Below are 20,187 nucleotides of genomic sequence, written 5' to 3' on the forward strand. Positions count from 1 at the left end.
TATGAACTGAAGATTTGCATGCCTTCTCCCTATTATGGCTGCCAAATTCTTTTTTAAAAATATTTATTTATTCCCTTTTGTTGCCCTTGTTTTATTGTTGTCATTGTTATTGATGTCATTGTTGTTGGATAGGACAGAGAGATAGAGAAAGACAGAGGGGAGGAGAGAAAGACAGACACCTGCAGCAGACCTGCTTCACCGCCTGTGAAGCGACTCCCCTGCAGGTGGGGACCCTGGGGCTCGAACCAGGATCCTTACTCCAGTCCATTAACGCTTGCGCTACGTGAGCTTAACACGCTGTGCTACCACCTGATTCCTGGATGCCAAATTCTTATATTTAAGCTTCAACCTTCAATGTTGAATGTTGATAAAATTAGTGTGCTTCTAAGAAAAGGGACATCAGAAGTCTCTCACGCTCTACCATGTGAGGATACAGCAAGTAAGAGAATATCTACAAACAAATGTCTTCACCAGGTTCCAGATCTGCCAGCACCTTACTCTTGAATTTTCAGGGACCAGGCAGTAGCACACTTGGTTATACACATGCATTACAGTGCACAAAGACCCAGGTCAATTCCCTGGCCCCCACTCACAGGGGGAAAGTTTCATGAGTAGTGAAACAGGGCTGTAGATGTCTCTTTCCCTCTCTATCTTCCCCCACCCCTCAATTTCCTTCTGTCTGTATCCAATTAAAAAAAAAAGAAAGAAAAAAACTTGAACTTTCAGCCTTCAATACTGTGAGAAACAGACCATTTGCTTAAGACACTCAACTATAGCAGCTCAAAAAAGAGAGAGAGAGAGAGAAAGAAGAGAAAAACATGTATGTACAATTTAATCCTCATTATGGCTATTACCTACTTCCATGACTGAGGAAATGAGGAGCTGAGAATTCATGCAAGATAACACAAGGAGGAAATGGTGAATTAAGCACTCAAACTTATGAACTCTGATCACAGAGCCTATGTCTTCATTTACTGTAGCATTCTGAGTGGAGACCCATGTGAACACACGGACACTAATATTCTCTCTTAAACCCATGTAACCTCTTGATGTTTCAGGCATGGAGAAAGAAAAGAAAATATGATGTGATTTCCTTATTACTTGGTAGGTTGGGTCTTGAATAATTTGTGACCTGAAAAAGAGATTGAACTGTATCTTGCTTGTGAATGTAAAGACTTTTGAAGTGATGGGTTCAAATGCATCATCTGATTCTGGGAAGCCATGGTTAACTTCTCAGGATGGACCTTCAGATCCCTCTGATACTGGGTAACTGATATGTCTCAGGGAGCAGGGAGGCTGAAAATCCCACAAAAGGCATTTATGGTTTTGACCATAATACTACAAATACTGGTCCTGAAGAAGAAAGTCCTCAGAAGGCGGTCTACTTCTTTCTGGTTTTTTTTGGTGACCAATTTCCTTTCCATTCTGTTAATGGAAGCCCTGTCTTCCTGTCTTTCATTCACAGCCTGTCAAAAAAAAAAAAAAAAAAGGAATGGAACAAATTGACTTGAGTCAGATACAATCTAACAGCAAGGAAGGTTTTTCATGTGGTACTTGTAAATTCCTCTCTTCAAAGTGCATTGTCTCTAAGATGCCCTTGCACTGAGAGTCATAGTCCATTACTGCGGTCCAACACAGGACAAGCTGATTGTAGCACAGCTCTCTCCACCAGCTGGAACTCAAATCTATTTGCATTTCTTCCTACCAGATACAAAAATTCCAAAGTGTCTTAAGTTAGATTTTACCTTTATCTTTGAAAGGAAATTCACTTATTTTTTTCCCAACTGATTTAGTTTCAAAAACCTCTCATTGCATTGGACATTCTGAGTGGACACCTGATGTACTAAGCATGAACATGTTTGTTGAGCAATACAGTGAAGGGAGACTTCCAATGAATATTTTGCATAATCCCAAGTTTTCATTGGACTAAAAGAAACAGAAAGACTATTTCCATTTGAACTTGACCTGGCATCAATGCTTTTTACTTCTCTGGTTTTGACACCACTGCGCCTTCTGCCAATTTCTCATAATTCTCATTTGGAGACTTGGAACAACTCAAAAATGCCTCACTAGGCAAAGTATCTCCAGAGCGTGAGAGAATAATTCTGTGAGCACTAGTAGGCAACATCCAGGCACTGGAGGAAAGTTTAAATGGAAGCAAATGCTTCTTTTGGGATCTCTAAGTTAGAGGGAAATAAACGGCAGTGTGTGATTCTGGTTTTGTTGTCATTGTCATTTTTTTTTCCTCTTCTGTCGTGACATCTGAGAATGAGTGGGCAAAACTGGCAAGTGAAAAAGGAGAGCAGGTCTGTGATGACAGCAGATAAAGGTTACGTTTACCTGTGATCCATAACACTCAGGACCCCACCCCGAGTACCCTCCCACTTTCCTAGATGCACTTTACCTGCCAGACATGGTCTGCCACTGGGCTTCTAGTAACTTTCTAGGACTGAGACAGCAAACAGTTTTGACTGCTGCAAATGCTTTCCTCAGTTGATGTTAAGGAGTGGTGGAATCCTGGTTCAACATTTCATGGGTGGCCAAAGTGGTTTTGGGGTGATGATGCCATCTTCTACATAGAAGCTTTCTTAGAGGGGATGGAAAAAGTCCTACCGAATGTGTAGTATATTTCTACTGAAATTTCTAGAATTTTCTGGACTCCTCAGACCAGTGACTGAAAACTGACTGCCTCTAAAATTCATTTCAGGAACCGAAAAGTTATAGATATTATGTAGATCTGGTCATGTGTAGTGTCAAATGTGTATTTAATTGTGTATTTTCTTTGAAATTTTCATTGATACTTATTGTTGTGTAGTAATGCAATTATGTACCTTTCTCCCTCTCTCGTCAGTCCAAGAAGGCTTTAGTTTTCCTCTCCATATTACTAGTTTCGACACAGTGCATTTCACATAGTTCAATACAAATCTCTGCAAAGGCTGTTGTAAACAACTAGACCTTTTAATTATGTCCCAAAATATATACCTGAAAGCAGAAGTACACTAGAGTTTGCAGTGAGTACCTCCCTAACACTTCCTCTCCACTATTCCAAGCTTGGGATCCATGATTGCTCAACAAATTGTTTGGCTTCGTATGTTAACTCTCTCTTCAATCACCAGGTTCCAGATGCCACCAGGATGCTGGCCAGGCTTCCCTGGATTGAAGACCCCACCAATGTGTCCTGGAGCTCCGCTTCCCCAGAGACACACCCTACTAGGGAAAGAGAGAGGCAGACTGGGAGTATGGACCGACCAGTCAACGCCCATGTTCAGCGGGGAAGCAATTACAGAAGCCAGACCTTCTACCTTCTGCAACCCTCAACGACCCTGGGTCCATGCTCCCAGAGGGCTAGAGAATGGGAAAGCTATCATGGGAGGGGGTGGGTTATGGAGATTGGGTGGTGGGAATTGTGTGGAGTTGTACCCCTCCTACCTTATGTTTTTGTTCATTAATCCTTTCTTAAATAAAAAAATTAAAAAAAAATTATGTCCCACATTACATCTTTGAAATGCTAGATGCAATAGGCTAAAACAATATTTCAAACAGAAAAAAAATTGGGGGGCTGGGTTAAGAGCTCATAGTATGAAGCTCAAAGATATCAGTTCGAGCCCCCATTCCCCCCTTGCAGGGGGGATCGCTTGGCAAGTGGTGAAGAAGGTCTGCAGGTGTCTGTCTTTTTCTCCTCATCTCTGTTTTCCCCGCCTCTCTCAATTTGTCAATGTCTTATCTGACTGTTGGTATGCATGAGACCCCTTCTGTTTCATTTGGTTTAAATCCCCCCTGCTTAACACTATTCTATTTACATAACCACTTCATTCTATTTACATAACCGCTGTTAACAAGCACCTCCCTCCAGGGCATTGGTTCAATCCCCACAGTTTCATGATATGTTTTTGCTCCACCCCCCTCCTTGTCACACCCTGATCCCTTCTTTGTCACACTCTGATTTTCACCAGTCACTTTTCTCTCCACCCTTTCTATGTCACATCCTGTTTCCACCCTACTTGGGAAGTATATATAAAGACAGCATTGTGAGTTTTAGGGTACTGTACCTTGAGTTTAGCTTAGCTCGTCTTAGATTGTGCTGCGTCCTGCATGAATAAAGAGATACTGCGTACAACCCATCCATGAGTCCCTGGTCGTCTGTTACCTGCCCGTGAAGCCAGCCCGGTGAAAACAACATAGCCTGGCGAAAACAACATAACCCATCGAAAACAACATCTGACAACAATAACAACAACAAAAATTGGAAAAAATGGCAAGCAGGAACAGTGGATTCATATTGCAGGCACCAGTAACAGTGATTACCCTGGAGGCTTAAAAAAAAAAAACAGCCCAGGAGGTGGCACAGTGGCTAAGGCACTAGACTCTCAAGCATGAGGTCCTGAGTTCAATCCCTGGCAGCACATGTACCAGAGTGATGTCTGGTTCTTTCTCTCTCTCCCCTATCTTTCTCATAAATAAATAAAATCTTTAAAAAAAAAAAACAAAAAAAAAACACAGCAATTAAACCCTTGACCCCACCACATTCTCTCACATATTTGCTCTGAATGAATTAATATGCAAGAATAGATAAACGGCCCTGGTTTTGTGCTTACTATTAAAAATATGCTACTTAGACTACAACCTTGATGCAGGATTCTAAGGCAAAAATCGCTGGAAAAGTTTGAAGAATGACTTACAGTGCTTGGTGGTGGCTCATCTATTAGAATGTATACCTTAGAGGGCTCAAGTCACTGGTCCTCACTGGTGGGGGGGGGGGAGTTTAATAAGTAGTGAAGAAGTGTTGTAGATATTTTTCTCTCTCTTCTCTATCATCTAGCCAGCTAGCTCATATCCTCTCTCAAAAGAAAGATAATGGGGAGGGGGCAGGGGTAGACAGCATAATGGTCACGCAAAGAGACTCTTATGCTGCCTGAGACTCCAAAGTCCCAGATTCAGTCTCCACACCACCATAAGCCAGAGCTGATCAGTGCTCTGGAAAAAAAGAAAGAAAGAAAGAAAGAAAGAGAGAGAGGAAGGGAAGGAGGGAGGAAGGAAGGAAGGTAGGAAGGAAGGAGAAAGAAAGAGAAAGAAAGAAAAAGAGAGTGGCCTGGGAGGTAGTGGATAAAGCATCGGACTCTCAAGCATGGGGTCCTGAGTTCGATCCCCGGCAGCACATGTACCAGAGTGATGTCTGGTTCTCTCTCTTCTCCTATCTTTCTCATTAATAAATAAATAAAATATAAAAAGAAAAAAAGAAAGGAAGGAAGGAAGGAAAGGAAGAAAGGAAAAGAAAGAAAATGGGAAAAATTGGCTGCAGTGAACAGTGAAGTCCCAGCTACCACCCTGGTGGCAAAATATATATATTGTACACAATACCAGTTCCATAGCCAGCAGATCTGAGTGAACCCTCCTTTCTGTGAGGGTTCTGTTCCCTAGCTTCAGAAAGCACATGATTAGTTTCCAGAGATTTCTGGGAAGTACAGATCAGAGGTAGTCTGAAAACTCCTTAGCTGAGCTTCCATCTAAATTCATTACTTCTAATTTCATTACTATTGAAGAAGTTTAAAAAAAAATAGTCTGTGATTAATAGTAGGTTACATCTAGTGAACTTTAAAAAATATAATTCATGACATTATGGCTTCGTTTGTATCTATGCAGTTCCAGTGACACAGTGTGGGAAAGTCCTAAAGAGTTCTTTGGTTTGAATTGAAGATTATTAGAAAGCTTCAGACTTTTCTTAGAAGCTATTATTTTGTGGGTGGAATTACTTTTAAGGAAAACAAATTGTGGTTTCCTAAATTTCCACATTCAAAGTAAAAAAAAAAACCACAAAAACATTTTTGTATAAAATATTTGTAGAGATCTACTTTCAAATGTCAAAGACTTTATCCTCAGGAAATTTAAAATGAGTGGCCTCCTTTCTTAAAAGAGAGAGAAAGAAGTTCAGATTTTGATGAAAACTGAGATTCTTTAGTAAGGAGAAACACATGTTCAATTAGATGCTGCTGACTGGTCATGACTGTTACTCTTCCTATCAACTACATTTAGGAATTGACAGGAACAAGGTAGTGGCACATGACAGAGCACACTTTACCTTTACCTTACACACAGACATGGGTTCTAGCCCCCAATTCCCACCTGCAGGCTGAAAGGGAGAAAGCTTCTCAAGATGTGAAGCACAACTTCCAGGTTTCTCTCTTATCTCTCTCTCTTTTTTTTTTTTTTTTTTGATCCCAGGGCTTGGTGCCTGCACTATGAATCCACTGCTCCTGGAGGCTCTTTCCTTTTGTTGGCTTTGTTATTTATCGTTGTTGTTGTTATTATTGTTGTCATTGTTGTTGGATAGGACAGAGAGAAATCGAGAGAGGAGGGGAAGACAGAGGGGGTTGAGAATGATAGACACCTGCAGATCTGCTTCACCGCTTGTGAGGCGACCCCTCTGGAGGTAGGGTGCCGGTGGCTAGAACCAGAACCCTTATGCTGATGCTTGCACTTTGCGCCATACATACCCACTACACTACCACCTGGCCCCCCTCTTTGTATCTCTATCCTCCTTCCTTCTACATTTTTTGTATTTTTTAAATTAATTCGTTCATTAATTAAATTAAAGAATTGGAAAACTATTCAATATCACCAAACTATGGCAACAAACAAGAAAAAATGAATTTATTGACAAAATTACAAGATAACAGGGCTACAACTCTACACCATTCCCACCACCAGAGGTCTGAATCCCCAGTGCCTCTATTGTAAGCTACAAAAACTCTCCTAAGTTTCCAGATATGGGTTAACTATTATTTCTACAACTATCTTTGTATATTTGTATATACTTGCCCTTTTTTCTTAAGGTCCCATCTTCTCTTCCTTTCCAAGTCGCACATAAATTTATTACTACATCAAAATGTCCCTCCCTTTTTTCTCTCCTTTCCTAATGGAGTTGGAGTTCAGAGCTCTCTGTTCATCTTCCCCCTATTACTTCTCCCTTACTGAGAGTATGGATCAAAATTATTTTGGGGGTGTAGAAGGTGGCAGTTCTGGCTTCTGTAATTGCTTCTCCACTGGGCAGGGACATTGGCATGTTGATCTATACCCCTTGCCTGTTTCTATCTTTTCCAAGGGTAGTAGAGCTCTGGAGAGGTAAGGTTCCAGGACACATTGGTGAAGTTGTTTGCTCAGGGAAGTCAGGATGGAATCATGATAGCATCTGCAACTTGGTAGCTGAGAGGGTCTGTCATACATTTCACAAAATTTGCTTCCAATTTAATCATATTTTCAACTTGCCTTTAGGCTTTTTTACACCAAAAATATGTAATATTGATGTAGTTCAATTTTTCTTACAAATGTATTTTTCCACCTTATTCCAAAAAAATGTGTCCCAAGTCCACTATGAAAGAATCTCATATAATTCTTTTTTTTAAATTTTTATCATTAATCTACAACACATATTGTCATGTTTAGTGTGAGACAGAATTCTAATTTCATTTCACTTTTCCAGTATGGAGAACCAAATGCCCATTCACTTTTTCACCATACAATTCTGCTTAGGGCCTGATCAATACGGGAATCAACAAAGTAAATACCTTATAAAGAATAACAATAAATAGTCTCCTTTCCAAGTATGAACCAGGCCTGACTCTATTTAGCTTCAAAGATCACACAAGGTGGGATGCACCCAGGGTGGTAAAGAAGTGTGAGAAGTGGGATGTTTTGCAGAGACCTGTCAAGAAAATGAGAAATTGTATGCAGGTGTCAACAACTGTACTGTAAGCCACCATTTCCCCAATTGTAAAAACGAATGGTCATTTTGGACATTTTAGTTTCCTCAATACACTCATTGTAGTATTGCCTTGATTATTCATCTTAGTCATAGAGCGTTGTGCTAGTAGCTTTGTCATTTCTATGTCGGGGAACTGAGAAGTGTAAATCTGATTGGAGAGGATGTGGAGATGTCTTGCTGTGAAGCTGAGGTCACATATCCATAACTTTCTTTCTTAAATTTAGAGCTTGAGATTTGGAGGAAACCTTAGAAAGAAAGTTGAGAGAGCTCAAAATTTATACTAATGCAGTGGGTATTTCATTTGTTTCATTAAAATTTACTTTCTCATATTAGGAACCTCACTGACTACTGAAATTGTCAAACATTCTCAGGATTCTTAGTTTGCCAGCTATTTTTTTTTTAATTTTCTATGCTTATAACTCCTTTTTCCAAGAATTCCCCAGTACAACAGTATATTTGATAAAATCAGATAGTCCTGACTTCCATGCCCCCCCCCCCCGGGGACTTGTTATAACTTTCTTTTTAAAAAAAAGATTCATTATTTTTCATTTATTTATTAATCAGAGAGAGTAGGAGACAGAAGACCATAGCATTACTCTGACTTGTGACAGAAATCAAAGTCATCATCTCACATTTGCAAGTTTTGTGTTTTACCATTTCTCTACCTCTCAAACAATATGGATGTGCATGTGTGTGTGTCTGTATATATGTAGGTATCTTCATTTGTGTGTGTATTTACCTTATGTAATTATGTATGTATCTTAATTCATTGGGAACAGGAATGGACAAAATTCATGAATATATTTTAAAAGATCATTCCAACAACTTGTGCCCCATAAGTAGATGGTAAATAAAGTTTAGGGAGAGGGTAGATAGCATAATGGTTATATAAACAGCCTATAGTGCCTAAGGCTCCAAAGTTCCAGGTTCAAGCCCTCACACCACCATAAGCCAAAGCTGAACAAAAAAAAAAAAAAAAGTATAGAGGGGCTGGGTAATGGCCCATCCAGTTGAGTATACACATTACAGTGGGCAACCATCCAGGTTCAAATCCCTACTCCCCGCCTTCAGAGAGGAAGCTTCACAAGCAGTGAAGCAGTTCTGTAAGTGTTTGCTTCCTTTTCTAGCTGCGACTCCCCTCTCAATTTCCTCTTTCCTATCTAATTAAAGAAAGATAGAAAGAGACAGAGAGAAAGAGAGAGAAAGAAAGAAAGAAAGAAAGAAAGGAAGAAAGAAAAAAAGAAAGAAAGAAAGAAAGAAAGAAAGAAAGAAAGAAAGAAAGAAAGAAAGAAAGAAAGAGGCCACCAGGAGTGGTGTATTCATCGTGCAGGCATCAAACTCCAGTGAAAAGCTTGGTGGCAATAAATAAATAAATAAATAAGGGAGGGGTGGTAGCCCAGCGGCTTAAGCGCACATGGCACAAAGCACAAGGACTGGCTTAAGGATCCCGGGTTCGGTTCAAGGCCCCGGCTCCCCACCTGCAGGGACGAGGGGAGGGGAAGGGGAGTCACTTCATAAGCGGTGAAGCAGGTCTGCAGCTGTCTATGTTTCTCTCCCCCTCTCTGTCTACCCTCTTCTCTCGATTTCTCTCTGTCCTATCCAACAACATCAATGGCAACAATAATGACAACAACAAAGGCAACAAAATAGGAAAAAATGGCCTCCAAGAGCAGTGGATTTGTAGTGCCAGCACTGAGCCCCAGCAATAATCTTGGAGGCAAAAATAAATAAAAATTAAAAATAAACAAACAAATAAATGGTAAGCTGCATTACCAGACAGGACCAGGAGATAGCATATCCAGCAGCTCATGGAAACACCATGAATTTACCAGGAGAAACTTCATGGATAACCAGACAGTGCGATGGTATCTCTCTCTACTATCTCTCTCTTCACTCCCCCCCCCACTCTCTCTTTAAAAAATAAACAATAAGTAATCAGGATTGGTATCACACATGCATGTACAAGGGCCTGAGCTCACTTCCCAGCACCACTTAAAATAAGTCAGAAGCTCAATTAGTAAGACTGAATCAGAACTCTAAATATTGTTTCAAAACTTCAGCGTATCGTTTAGTAAGAAATAGTAAAGCTTTTTTAATCGTGTGTTTTCTGCTGACCTATAGTCAGGAAATCAAGGCTCTGCACCTTGTTGACACTCTAGATGGCTTTCGTTTACAAGTCTGGTAATGTTACTGAGGATTGCCATCTGCAACATGTAAATTAAACTCAGTACTAGAAATTCTAGAGGCAGAAAGAAAATTCCCTAAACAAAGAGAAATAGGGAAGTTTTTTTTTTTCCTAGATGATTTCATGAGATCAACTACTCTTGCCAGGTTGGAAAAATCACTCACCAGGGGGCCGGGTGGTGGTGCACCTAGTTGAGCACATATGTTACAAAGCACAAGGACTCAGGTTCAGGCCCCCAGTGTCTATCTACCTGAAGGGAGAAAGCTTTGTGAGTGGTGAAGTGGTGTTGTAGGTCTTTCTCTCCCTCTCTCCCCCCTCTTGATTAATGGCTGTCTCTTCAAATAAATAAAAGATGGTTTTAAAAATTTAGAAAGGAAAATCACTGACCAGTAAACCCCTATAAAATCAGCAAAAACAAAGAACAACAAAAACAAAAAGCAGAGATTAGGTTTGTGGGTAATTGTCCTGGTGTAAATCAAATACCATGGGCTTTTGACTGTGAGAGAGCTTACATGGAGAGATTTTTTACTACATGAACTCATGAAGTGTTTTCCTGTAAATATCTGCAACAGTAAGACCAATATCACAAAAGGTTAAAATAAGCAGAGACTAGGATGTGACTCATCCTACAAAATAATTATTGGGAAAATCTTCTGTGAGAGAAAAAAGAGGAGTTGGAGATGGTGAGTAGAGGCTTCATGCTATAATCCAAATCAGAATCCTTTGAGGAAGAAGGGAAAGAAGGAAGAAAAATAAGAGACTGCTACACTGTTATGAAAAAGTGGTAGCTATATCACTAGTGACAGAATTATAGAAGCTCTTTATACATTTCTAGCTTTTGAAAATGCGCTATTGTAAGCATGTATTTTCTAGTGAAATGCAGGGTAGAATGCATTTCAGCATGCTTATTAAATACAGCCCATCAGTAACTGGAGAAATGATGTAAAGCATTTTTTTAGAGCAGGAATTGATTTAGGTCTTTTACTCCCTTTTTAGGTGATATTTGACAAAGATATTGAAAGAATTTGATCCATATGACTCAACTCATGTTTGCTTTATGAGAGCAAGGTTAAATTGCTCTAAAGCAATAATTTACCTGATCTAGTTACAGGCTGATGCGAGCCTACCTTCCCATCTTGATATAGAATGTAGCTGTCGAATGTCAAGACTCATGATATTTAGAAGATATTTTCTCAGGGCTATGAGAATGAGCAGAATAAATGACACCCAAAAGGGAATTATGTCATCCTAGGCTTCCTTCAGCAATGTCTGTGCACTGTGCAGTCTTCTCAGTTCGATAAAGGATTAGTACACCAAGCTTGTTTGGTGAATGGCATCTTCATACGGCATCAATATCTCTCTGAGCAGTGCTTTTTCATTTTCCTCCCACTTAAATTTTTTAAGCCTTAGAATTCATTGAAAAGCCAGGTCTTGGAGGTGGTTACTGCCACCAAACCCTCTACTCTGTCACTTGGAGTTATAAATCCCAGAAAACAACGTGTAATTCCATTGTGTACTGTTTTCTAAGATGATAGATTCTTCCCCTTCCCCCTTAAAATCTCCCACACTTGCTCACTGGTTACTAGCTGAGTTCTGTCAATCTAAGGTAACAGGGTTTATGTTGATTGCCAGCCTTTCCTCTCCAATTAGACAACACACACACACACACACACACACACACACACACACACACACTCCCCTCTACTGTGCAGTTGCTGTGGACTTGCCTTCCTCACTTTAGTCCACCAATCAGAATCTTGCTTAGTATCCTGCAAGCTTGATTTCAACCTATGAGCCACTGGCTTCAGTGATTTTTTCTCAACTTTCCCTATACCTGAAGCCTACGGAGTAGTATCTTTTGCTCCTGGAAACAGGCTTCCTACCTGAGTATTAGGTTTTATTAGAGTCTACCTGAGATTACCTTTAACCATGGCCTTCCTGTGAGGTAAATAATAGGATTAAGGTAATGTTCTTACCTGGATCCTGCACCCCTCACTTCCATATCATGCTGCAGGACCCAAAATTTCTCATCTCAAATGACCACCCCATCATTTTCTGGACCTTTAAGATCGTCTTCCTAGACTTATCCCTTCAAAGGTAGGACCACAGGAGCATGCGCCATGAGGTACCAGCCCAAAGGGTAGTTGTCTAAATGTAAGGACCAAAGTGTTCACACAAACTTACATGGTTCTTCAAGATTTAGAACAAGGGGGAATCGGACCAAATGGAGGAGTACCAGTGACCAGAGTCAAGAGTGAGGTCTCCCATTCTGCCATGTGGAGTCACTCTGATACATGGGTGGGCCCAGGCACAACTCTCAGGTCATTGAGCATGTTTCTCCAACTTGATCACTGTGCTCATGTGGGGTTTGGTCCCACTCTAGGTTAGAACTATACTTCACTTTAAGGTAGCACACGAAGTTAGCTGAAAAGGAAAGCATTAATAAGAATAGCAAGAGCGTTAGAAAATTTCACAAAATGTAATCTCATTCAAACCGGATAGCAAGATTAGGATATTTTATTGTTTCACTTTGTGATTTTGGAAAGCAGGTCTCAGAAAAGTTCAAGAGAACACGGAGAACATTTGTATAGCTCCAAAGCCTATTTCCTCTTTACTCTGCCTCCCAGTTAATATAACCCATATACTTTCTGGAACATCCATGCCAACTTCCTCAAGGAGCAGCCAACAGATAGATCATTCCGTTTTGTAAATTTATGGTTAGTGGCAGAAAACTTGGTTCAGATAATTTTGCAAAAGTGAATGTGATAGACTGAAAAACAGATTCAAAAGACCTACCTGATAGCATATAGCAGCCAACCTAGAAACAAAATCACTCTTCTCTGACTTGGTAACTGTCCCTTAGTTGGAATGGAAAGAGTATTCCCATTTGTTGGGGGTGATAAAGGACTAGGAGTTCCAAATATCTTTCTATATTTTGACCTTACAGAACTAAGCAATTTAATTCTCAATAATAGGTTTCCTTGTTTACAGCACTACTCATCTATAATGAATAGATCTTAATAGCAAATAAGCATTCATGGTACAAGTTAATAAATATGAAATACCTCTGATACCTGGGATTTTTGAATAGACATTATGTTTATATTTAATGTTAAAAAGATGTGAAAGTTGCAGGGAACTGTAGTTCAACATTCTTTACCTCTGGGGACTGAATCTCAGAGACAGCAAGTGATTCAATAGAGTGAAACCAGATTTCCTGTCGTCTCAACCAGTATGCTTCTACAATATGAAATTCAGATTAAGGAAAGCAAGCTATCTGCATATATAGATCGATAGATATCGGTAAAAATTAAATACTAGCAAAGTTAGAAGAAATAATTACAAAATTGAATCAATGTAATAGTCCTGGGCACTACCTTTATGTGGGGGCAGGTAAACAGCTAGCTGGATTTCAATGAAGCCAGGCTTCCTAATTCTCCTATGACTATTTTCTCAAGACATTTTGAGATTTATTGCTGTAAAAAAATGCCCCCAAAGGATTATCTGCTTCACAAAAGTTGATACTACTAGTAAACTCTCTTCAGAGGTGGAAATTCAAGTGAACACCACTACTCAGTTGTCTCTTTGTTACTAGGCTTAATGGAATGTAGTAACTATCTCTCTCTCTTTTCCTTTATTGGGGGACTAATAGCTTACAGTTGACAGAAAAATACAGTAGTTGGTACATGTGTAACATTTCTCCCTTTTCCAAGTCACAAAATAACCCCCTCACCTCCCCACCCCCACCTAGGTCCTCCTCCACCATCATGTTCCAGGACCTGAACACTTCATCCTATCCCAGAATCCTTTACTTTGTTGCAGTACACCAAATCCAGCCCAAGTTCTGCTTTGTGTTTCCCCTTCTGTTCTTACGAATGTAGTAAATATTTTTAAGAACAGCATGTTTTCTCTGAATAATAAAAAAAAAAGATTACAGAAGATGATTTGGAGGTGGGCATGAGAGGGAATAATATTCCATTGTCCCTTTATGTATGGCTTTACTAAGCTGGAAGGTAAGAAGAACAAGGAGTTTACCAGAAGAAAAGTAATTAAGATGGGCGTGTCAATTTTCCATACTCTTAGTACTAATAAATCACAGAAAATTAAAGAAATTTATTTTCTTTTGAAAACTAAAAGAGATGTATAGCACTTTAAAGTACACTAAACCATGGAAGAACTACAGTAGAACTGTAATGCTTTTTAAGTTGATTTGTCTAAAGAAATTAAAAGAGCATCATATTAAATACAGCTTAAATGTTGGAACTTCAACATTTAAATAGAACTTCAGAAAAAAAAATTTTACTGTATGCTACCTGGCTTTCTTTCTTAAACTGTCTGTTTCTTCATGTTTTACTACATTGTAGTGGAAATGTTAATTCAATTTTTTTGTGTTAATTTGAATACATAGTAGTGTCTTCTTGGCACGTGTTGTTTTTATTATTATTAAAAATTACTACATGGGACTGGGCGGTGGCACATCAGATTAAGCTCACATGGCAGGACCAGCTCAAGAATCCCCGTTCGAATTCCAGGCTCCAGGCTCCCCATCTGCAGGGGGTGGGTCGCTTCACATGCGGTGAAGCAGGTCTGAAGGTGTCTTTCTATCCCCTTCTCTGTCTTCCCCTCCTTCTCTCGATTTCTCTTTGTCCTATTCAACAGCAGAGACAGCAATAACCACAAAAAGGGCAACAAAAGGAAAAAAAATAGCCTCCAGGAGCAGTGGATTCATAGTGCGGGCACCGAGTCCCAGTGATAACCCTGAAGGCAAAAATAATAATTATTATTATGTACTACAAAGAAAAACACCTCGCCACATGTCTTTCTACTCTCTTCCCCCTTTTCTTAACCACAGCACTACTCAGCTCTAGTTAGTTGTGGTGAGAGTTGGAATGGAGGGACCTCACACAACCAGGTCTATTGGGCTAGCGCGGCTTATCTTGCCGACCCCTGCCTAGGCACTAATCCATTCAAGGCAAGGTGGCTGGCGGGGAAAATGCTATGCGTGCAAGATGTCTATTGCCTTAGAGTAATACGGTAACAGCGGGACATTACGGTACTAGCAGGGGCTACTGCTTGTGTGACGTCAGAGAGAGCTGCAAAGTTCCTCACGGCTCTTTACCACGCTTAGTGAGCTGAATATTCAGAGGGTGAATGTGGAGTTATAGACTGGCTGTCATTTTTCTTTCGTTTCCTTTTTCTCACCCTCTATTTAAAAAAATCCCCAGATAAAGAATAGGGAGTCAAGGCGTCAGCAGTGGTGGGGTGAATCAGAGGGTGCAAAAGGATCAGGGATCGGCTTTTGGGGAGTAGATCCTCCACCCTGCGGGAGAGGAGGCAGCTTCCAGGAGGAACCGGGTGGGCTCTCCCGGCCCCGCCTGCGCAATGGCTTGCGGCTGAGCTACTGAGCTACTGAGCTCCAGGTGAGTGAGCCGCGGCGATGGTGCGGGATTCCCGCAGGGCCGAGGCGGGGTGAGAGCCAAGCTCTTCCTGCCTTTGGAACCCGAACCTTCTCCTAGCTCATAAGCCCCACTCTTCCTTCCCCTTTTTTCCCCCCACCCGTTCAGATACTACTACCACGTCCCCACTCCATTCTCCGTACATATACACCGTGAAGTTGCCCTGTAGTTAACAAGTGTATCTTTTAAATACTGTAATGATAGCGGCAAGCTAGTGGAGGAAATGCGCTTCCGCAGTTGCTAAGCGCATTTATACCACCTGTGAGCTCTTGAACTTAAGGTTTTCACAATAGCCTTTGCCCAGGGGATCCTCCTCAGGGCTTGACCCCAGAGTCCTCAGAAAGCAAGATGGACCCCCACTCTCCGCACTCCGGCTCAAGTCCCTGGAGCGAATTTGCAGCTGTGGAGTCGGACGTTTTACTAGCTGAGATTCCAGGTTGGGGGTGGGGAGATAGATGTTCACGGTTAGGAACCCCGCAGGGACCACCCCCTAGGCCACCCTTCCCCGCCCCCACAGCCCTGATTTGCCGGGAGCTCCGATCTCCTGGGATGTTGTTGGAAAGAGGTTCTGCACCGCCCTTGCTCGCCTTTGGCCCTGGGGACTTGCCGAGCGGTACCGGGGACCTGTTTCCCGTCCCCGCGCCCCCCGCACCCGGGTGGATTCCCGTGGCGTGAGCGTGCGTGACGCCGGTCTGCAGTCCCCGGGTAGCCGAGGTTCGCTTTCCCGCCCCCAGCCCCCGCCCTCCAGGCGACTGCAAAGCAACCTGTTTAGATGGAAGCCAGGACAGACCCTTCAGTTTCCCTCTCGCCTTAAAGCGCGCTGTGCTCCCGCTGGCGAAGAAGTCACTGGGCACTGCAGTCAGGGCGTTTGTTTGCTTCGGATCTTGAACCCGTCCAGGGGCCGCGCAGCCTAGCGTGGCAGGCCCGGTCCCCAGCGGCAGGAACTCTGTTCTGGGTGCTCCCCTGCATCGCCTCTGCAGCTGCAGGGCAAAGTCTCCCGCAACCCTGATCTGCAGGGCTTTCAATCCGGATCCAACCGTCCGTCGAGCCAGGCGCTCGCCTCACACCTTGCCTTTCTTTTTTTGCGCTCTTTCAGGCCGCTGGCAAACTTGCTCCACAGTCTCCCTCGGGCTTGGTACAACCTTTCTCGGCGAGTCGCCCGGCCTGCGCGCCCAGATAGAAGTCTAACGCCGAGCCCGCCACGCTGCGCTCAACTGCAGGCGGGCAGAGCGCCCAGGAGCCCTGGGAGCCGGGAGCTCAGACCGGTATTTACTGGCACTCGGGGGGGGGGGGGGGGGTGAGGGGGTGGTGAGGAGAGAGGGAAGAGGCTGGCGCTCGAGTGGTGAAATTTCAAATTAAGTGCACAATTGTGACTCTTCCAACCGGGATGGCTCAAGCAGTGCAGACCTGCAGACTCTTGGCGATTCTCTGAGACTGCATTTTATTTTTTTGCAACTCGCCTCCCGGAGCTGCGCGCCAAACCTCGGTTCGGAAGGAAGGTTGTTGGGGATCCAGCGCAGAGAGTGGAGGGGGCCCCCGGGCAGCCGCCGCGCACCTTGGACCATGCCGCATGCCTTGCTCTGCCCTTTGGATGGGTTTTCTTGGAGTCTCCAGGGCCGGCTGGGGTTGCTCCCTGTCCGCACGCGCACTCTCGCCCCCAGCCAACCCCAGCAGGCGAGGCTCCCCCTGCCAGGCACCGAGACCTTTTGACTCCGCACTCTGTAGCCCTCGACCCCGCCCCCGCCCAGGGGTGGCCCTCGAGAGCCGGACCTCTCCAGCTTGGGCTGGGACCATGGTGTTTCTCTCTGGCAATGCCTCGGACAGCTCCAACTGCACCAACCCTCCCGCGCCAGTGAACATTTCCAAGGCCGTTCTACTCGGGGTGATCTTGGGGGGCCTTATTATTTTCGGGGTGCTGGGAAATATCCTGGTGATCCTCTCCGTGGTCTGCCACCGGCATCTGCACTCTGTCACGCACTACTACATTGTCAACCTGGCCGTAGCCGACCTGCTGCTCACCTCCACGGTGCTGCCTTTCTCCGCTATTTTCGAGATCCTGGGCTACTGGGCCTTCGGCAGGGTTTTCTGCAACATCTGGGCGGCGGTGGACGTCCTGTGCTGCACCGCGTCCATCATGGGACTCTGCATCATCTCCATTGACCGCTACATCGGCGTGAGCTACCCGCTGCGCTATCCCACCATCGTCACCCAGAAGAGGGGCCTCATGGCTCTGCTCTGCGTCTGGGCGCTGTCCCTCGTCATCTCCATCGGGCCTCTGTTCGGCTGGAGGCAGCCAGCCCCCGAGGACGAAACCATCTGCCAGATCAACGAGGAGCCAGGCTACGTGCTCTTCTCTGCACTAGGCTCCTTCTACGTGCCCCTGACCATCATCCTGGTCATGTACTGCCGGGTTTACGTGGTGGCCAAGAGGGAGAGCCGGGGCCTCAAATCCGGCCTCAAGACAGACAAGTCGGACTCTGAGCAGGTGACACTTCGCATCCATAGGAAAAATGTCCCTGCGGTTGGCACTGGGGTCCCTAGCTCCAAGAACAAGACGCACTTCTCAGTGAGACTCCTGAAGTTTTCCAGGGAGAAGAAGGCAGCCAAGACGCTGGGCATCGTGGTCGGCTGCTTCGTGCTTTGCTGGTTGCCTTTTTTCTTAGTGATGCCTATTGGTAAGTCTTTACACCTCATCTTAGTATTTAGAGTGACACCTACCCCTTTAGCCACCCCAGACAATGGAGGAAGGGAAAGGATTTGCATGTCGAACAGCAAAGCTAGGAGGGTAGTTAGCAAAGACTCTTGAGGAAATGTGATTTTGAATTCCTTCCTCCTTATTTATGTCCTAATGCTATGTCCTAAAGCACTTTTTCTGCTACTGTAAAGTGGCTTCCAACTGGTGCAGATTAATTGGTCTCCTTAATCAGACCGTCAACTTTTCTTAAAGCCTTCAAGTGTTTAATTGACGTAAGTCTGCCCCCAACCCCTTTCATGAGGCTTCTCCACCAAGCACTTAGGCATGGGCTCTGGAATGCCACTGTCACCTCCACTGCGTGGGGTACATATTAAGTATGAAAACAAGTGGGGTACATATTAAGTATGAAAACAAGCACCAGACTTGTTCTGAGCAAACGTGTACTTTTCTTGTTAGGCCAAATAGCAACTATAGGTTACTTATGACAGTCTACTTACATTCTATACCTATGCTGATTTTTTTGTTTACTAGATTTAGTATAAAAAATACGATGAGCCACTGGCGAGAAAAAGAAACTGTGTGTTCAAACCAAGCCTCACAGATGTCAACATGTTTTCAGTTACTACTTTGTTTTTACTAGTATGGACTACAGCAAACATTCCTCTCGTTCAGAATCATTTGGGAAGCTGCAGATGACAAAATTGGAAGTTAGCACAAGAATGTCGCAAATCCAATTCTTGCAGATGCTAAATTTGCTATTGTCAAAACTAATTAGCTCATTATAAGTATCAGCAAGCTGGTCCATTCAGAGTGAAATAGTCATCCATCTGAAAGGCCTTGGTGAGATCCCAAAATGGTTGTTCACTATTTTTAGTTTGTAAGCTCAAATATAGACCCACATATTAGTTATTCACTAACTCTAGAAAAAGAGTCATGATAAAAATTAATGAATGTCAGTTTCTGGTGCCTTAGAGTCAAATTTAAATGGAATGTAGTTGTATTTGCAAATCTGTGTAGTAATAGCAGCCATTAATTTTTGAGGGCCGATTATGTTCTAGCACTTCAATGACATGTGTATTGTTATCCTGAAACTGTAAGTTGGGGGAAAGGGGTTCTTTAGTTTCTAGAGCTCTGCTGTCTAACTCCAAAGTTGCCACCACCACATGTAGTTACTTAAATGTGGGTTAAAAAGGATATAAAATTGGACACATGCGATAGCTCACTTAGGAAGGCACCTGCTTTGCTAGAAATTCCCATGCTTTAGTCTGTTCTTCTCTTTTATTTTATTTATTTATTTATTTATTTATTTATTGCCTCCCGGGTTATTGCTAGGAATCAGTGCCTGCACTGTGAATCCACTGCTCCTGGAGGCTGTTTTTTCCTTTTCTTTTCTTTTGTTGCCTTTTTTTTAAAATCATTGTTGTGGTTATTATTATTGTTGTTACTGATGTAGTTATTGCTGGATAGGACACAGAGGAATAGAGAGTGGAGGGGAAGACAGAGAGGAGGAGAGAAAGACGTGGTGAAGCGACCCCCCTGCAGGTGGAGAGCCAGGGGCTCAAACTGGGATCCTTACTGGGGTCCTTGTGCTTTGAGCCATGTGTGCTTAATCCACTGCTCTACTGCCTGACCCCCTGCTGTAGTCACTTCTTCTCTCCTCCCTTCCTTCTTTCCTTCCTTCCTTCTTTCCTTCCTTCCTTCCTTCTTTCCATTCTTCCTTTCTCCTCTCCTCATGTCTCTTTTAAACTGAAAAAAAAAAATAAGAAAGAAAGAAAGAGAGAAAGAAAAAAGAATAGCCTGGAACTTTGAAGTTCAGACAACAATAAAAAATGGAGAAAGAAAGAAAATTAATACCCAGCTACTCTATCTCACTAGATATACTTCAGGTACTCAGTTGATATATCTGGCAGTGACTACTGCTTTGGGTGGTAGAGAGATAGCACAGTTTCATCATTAAATTCTTTTTTGGATTTTTTCTGTACCTGTGCATCTTCATTATTGCTCATATTGCTCCTGATACTGCATCATGCTTTGCATTTATTAAAACAACACTTAGCTAAACCACTACTTTCCCATCCACCGTCCTATGTCC

At 42.8% G+C, this 20,187-nt stretch overlaps 1 protein-coding gene across 6 annotated transcripts in view; it reads left to right on the forward strand.

Annotated features, from left to right (window-relative positions):
* Positions 1-16,693: 16,693 nt before the first annotated feature.
* ADRA1A (adrenoceptor alpha 1A) overlaps positions 16,694-20,187 on the forward strand; it is a 117,778-nt gene continuing 114,284 nt past the window's right edge. For 5 of the 6 annotated variants that reach the window (XM_016193410.2, XM_060178839.1, XM_060178841.1 and 2 more), the window contains exon 1: positions 16,694-18,075. In XM_016193410.2, the coding sequence (XP_016048896.1) occupies positions 16,971-18,075 (1,105 nt within the window). In that variant the 5' untranslated portion in view covers positions 16,694-16,970. The remainder of the gene's footprint in view (positions 18,076-20,187) is intronic. The other variant, XM_007535036.3, reaches the window with a different exon arrangement.

Source organism: Erinaceus europaeus, chromosome 19 (assembly GCF_950295315.1).
Source record: "Erinaceus europaeus chromosome 19, mEriEur2.1, whole genome shotgun sequence".
Lineage (NCBI taxonomy): Eukaryota > Metazoa > Chordata > Mammalia > Eulipotyphla > Erinaceidae > Erinaceus > Erinaceus europaeus.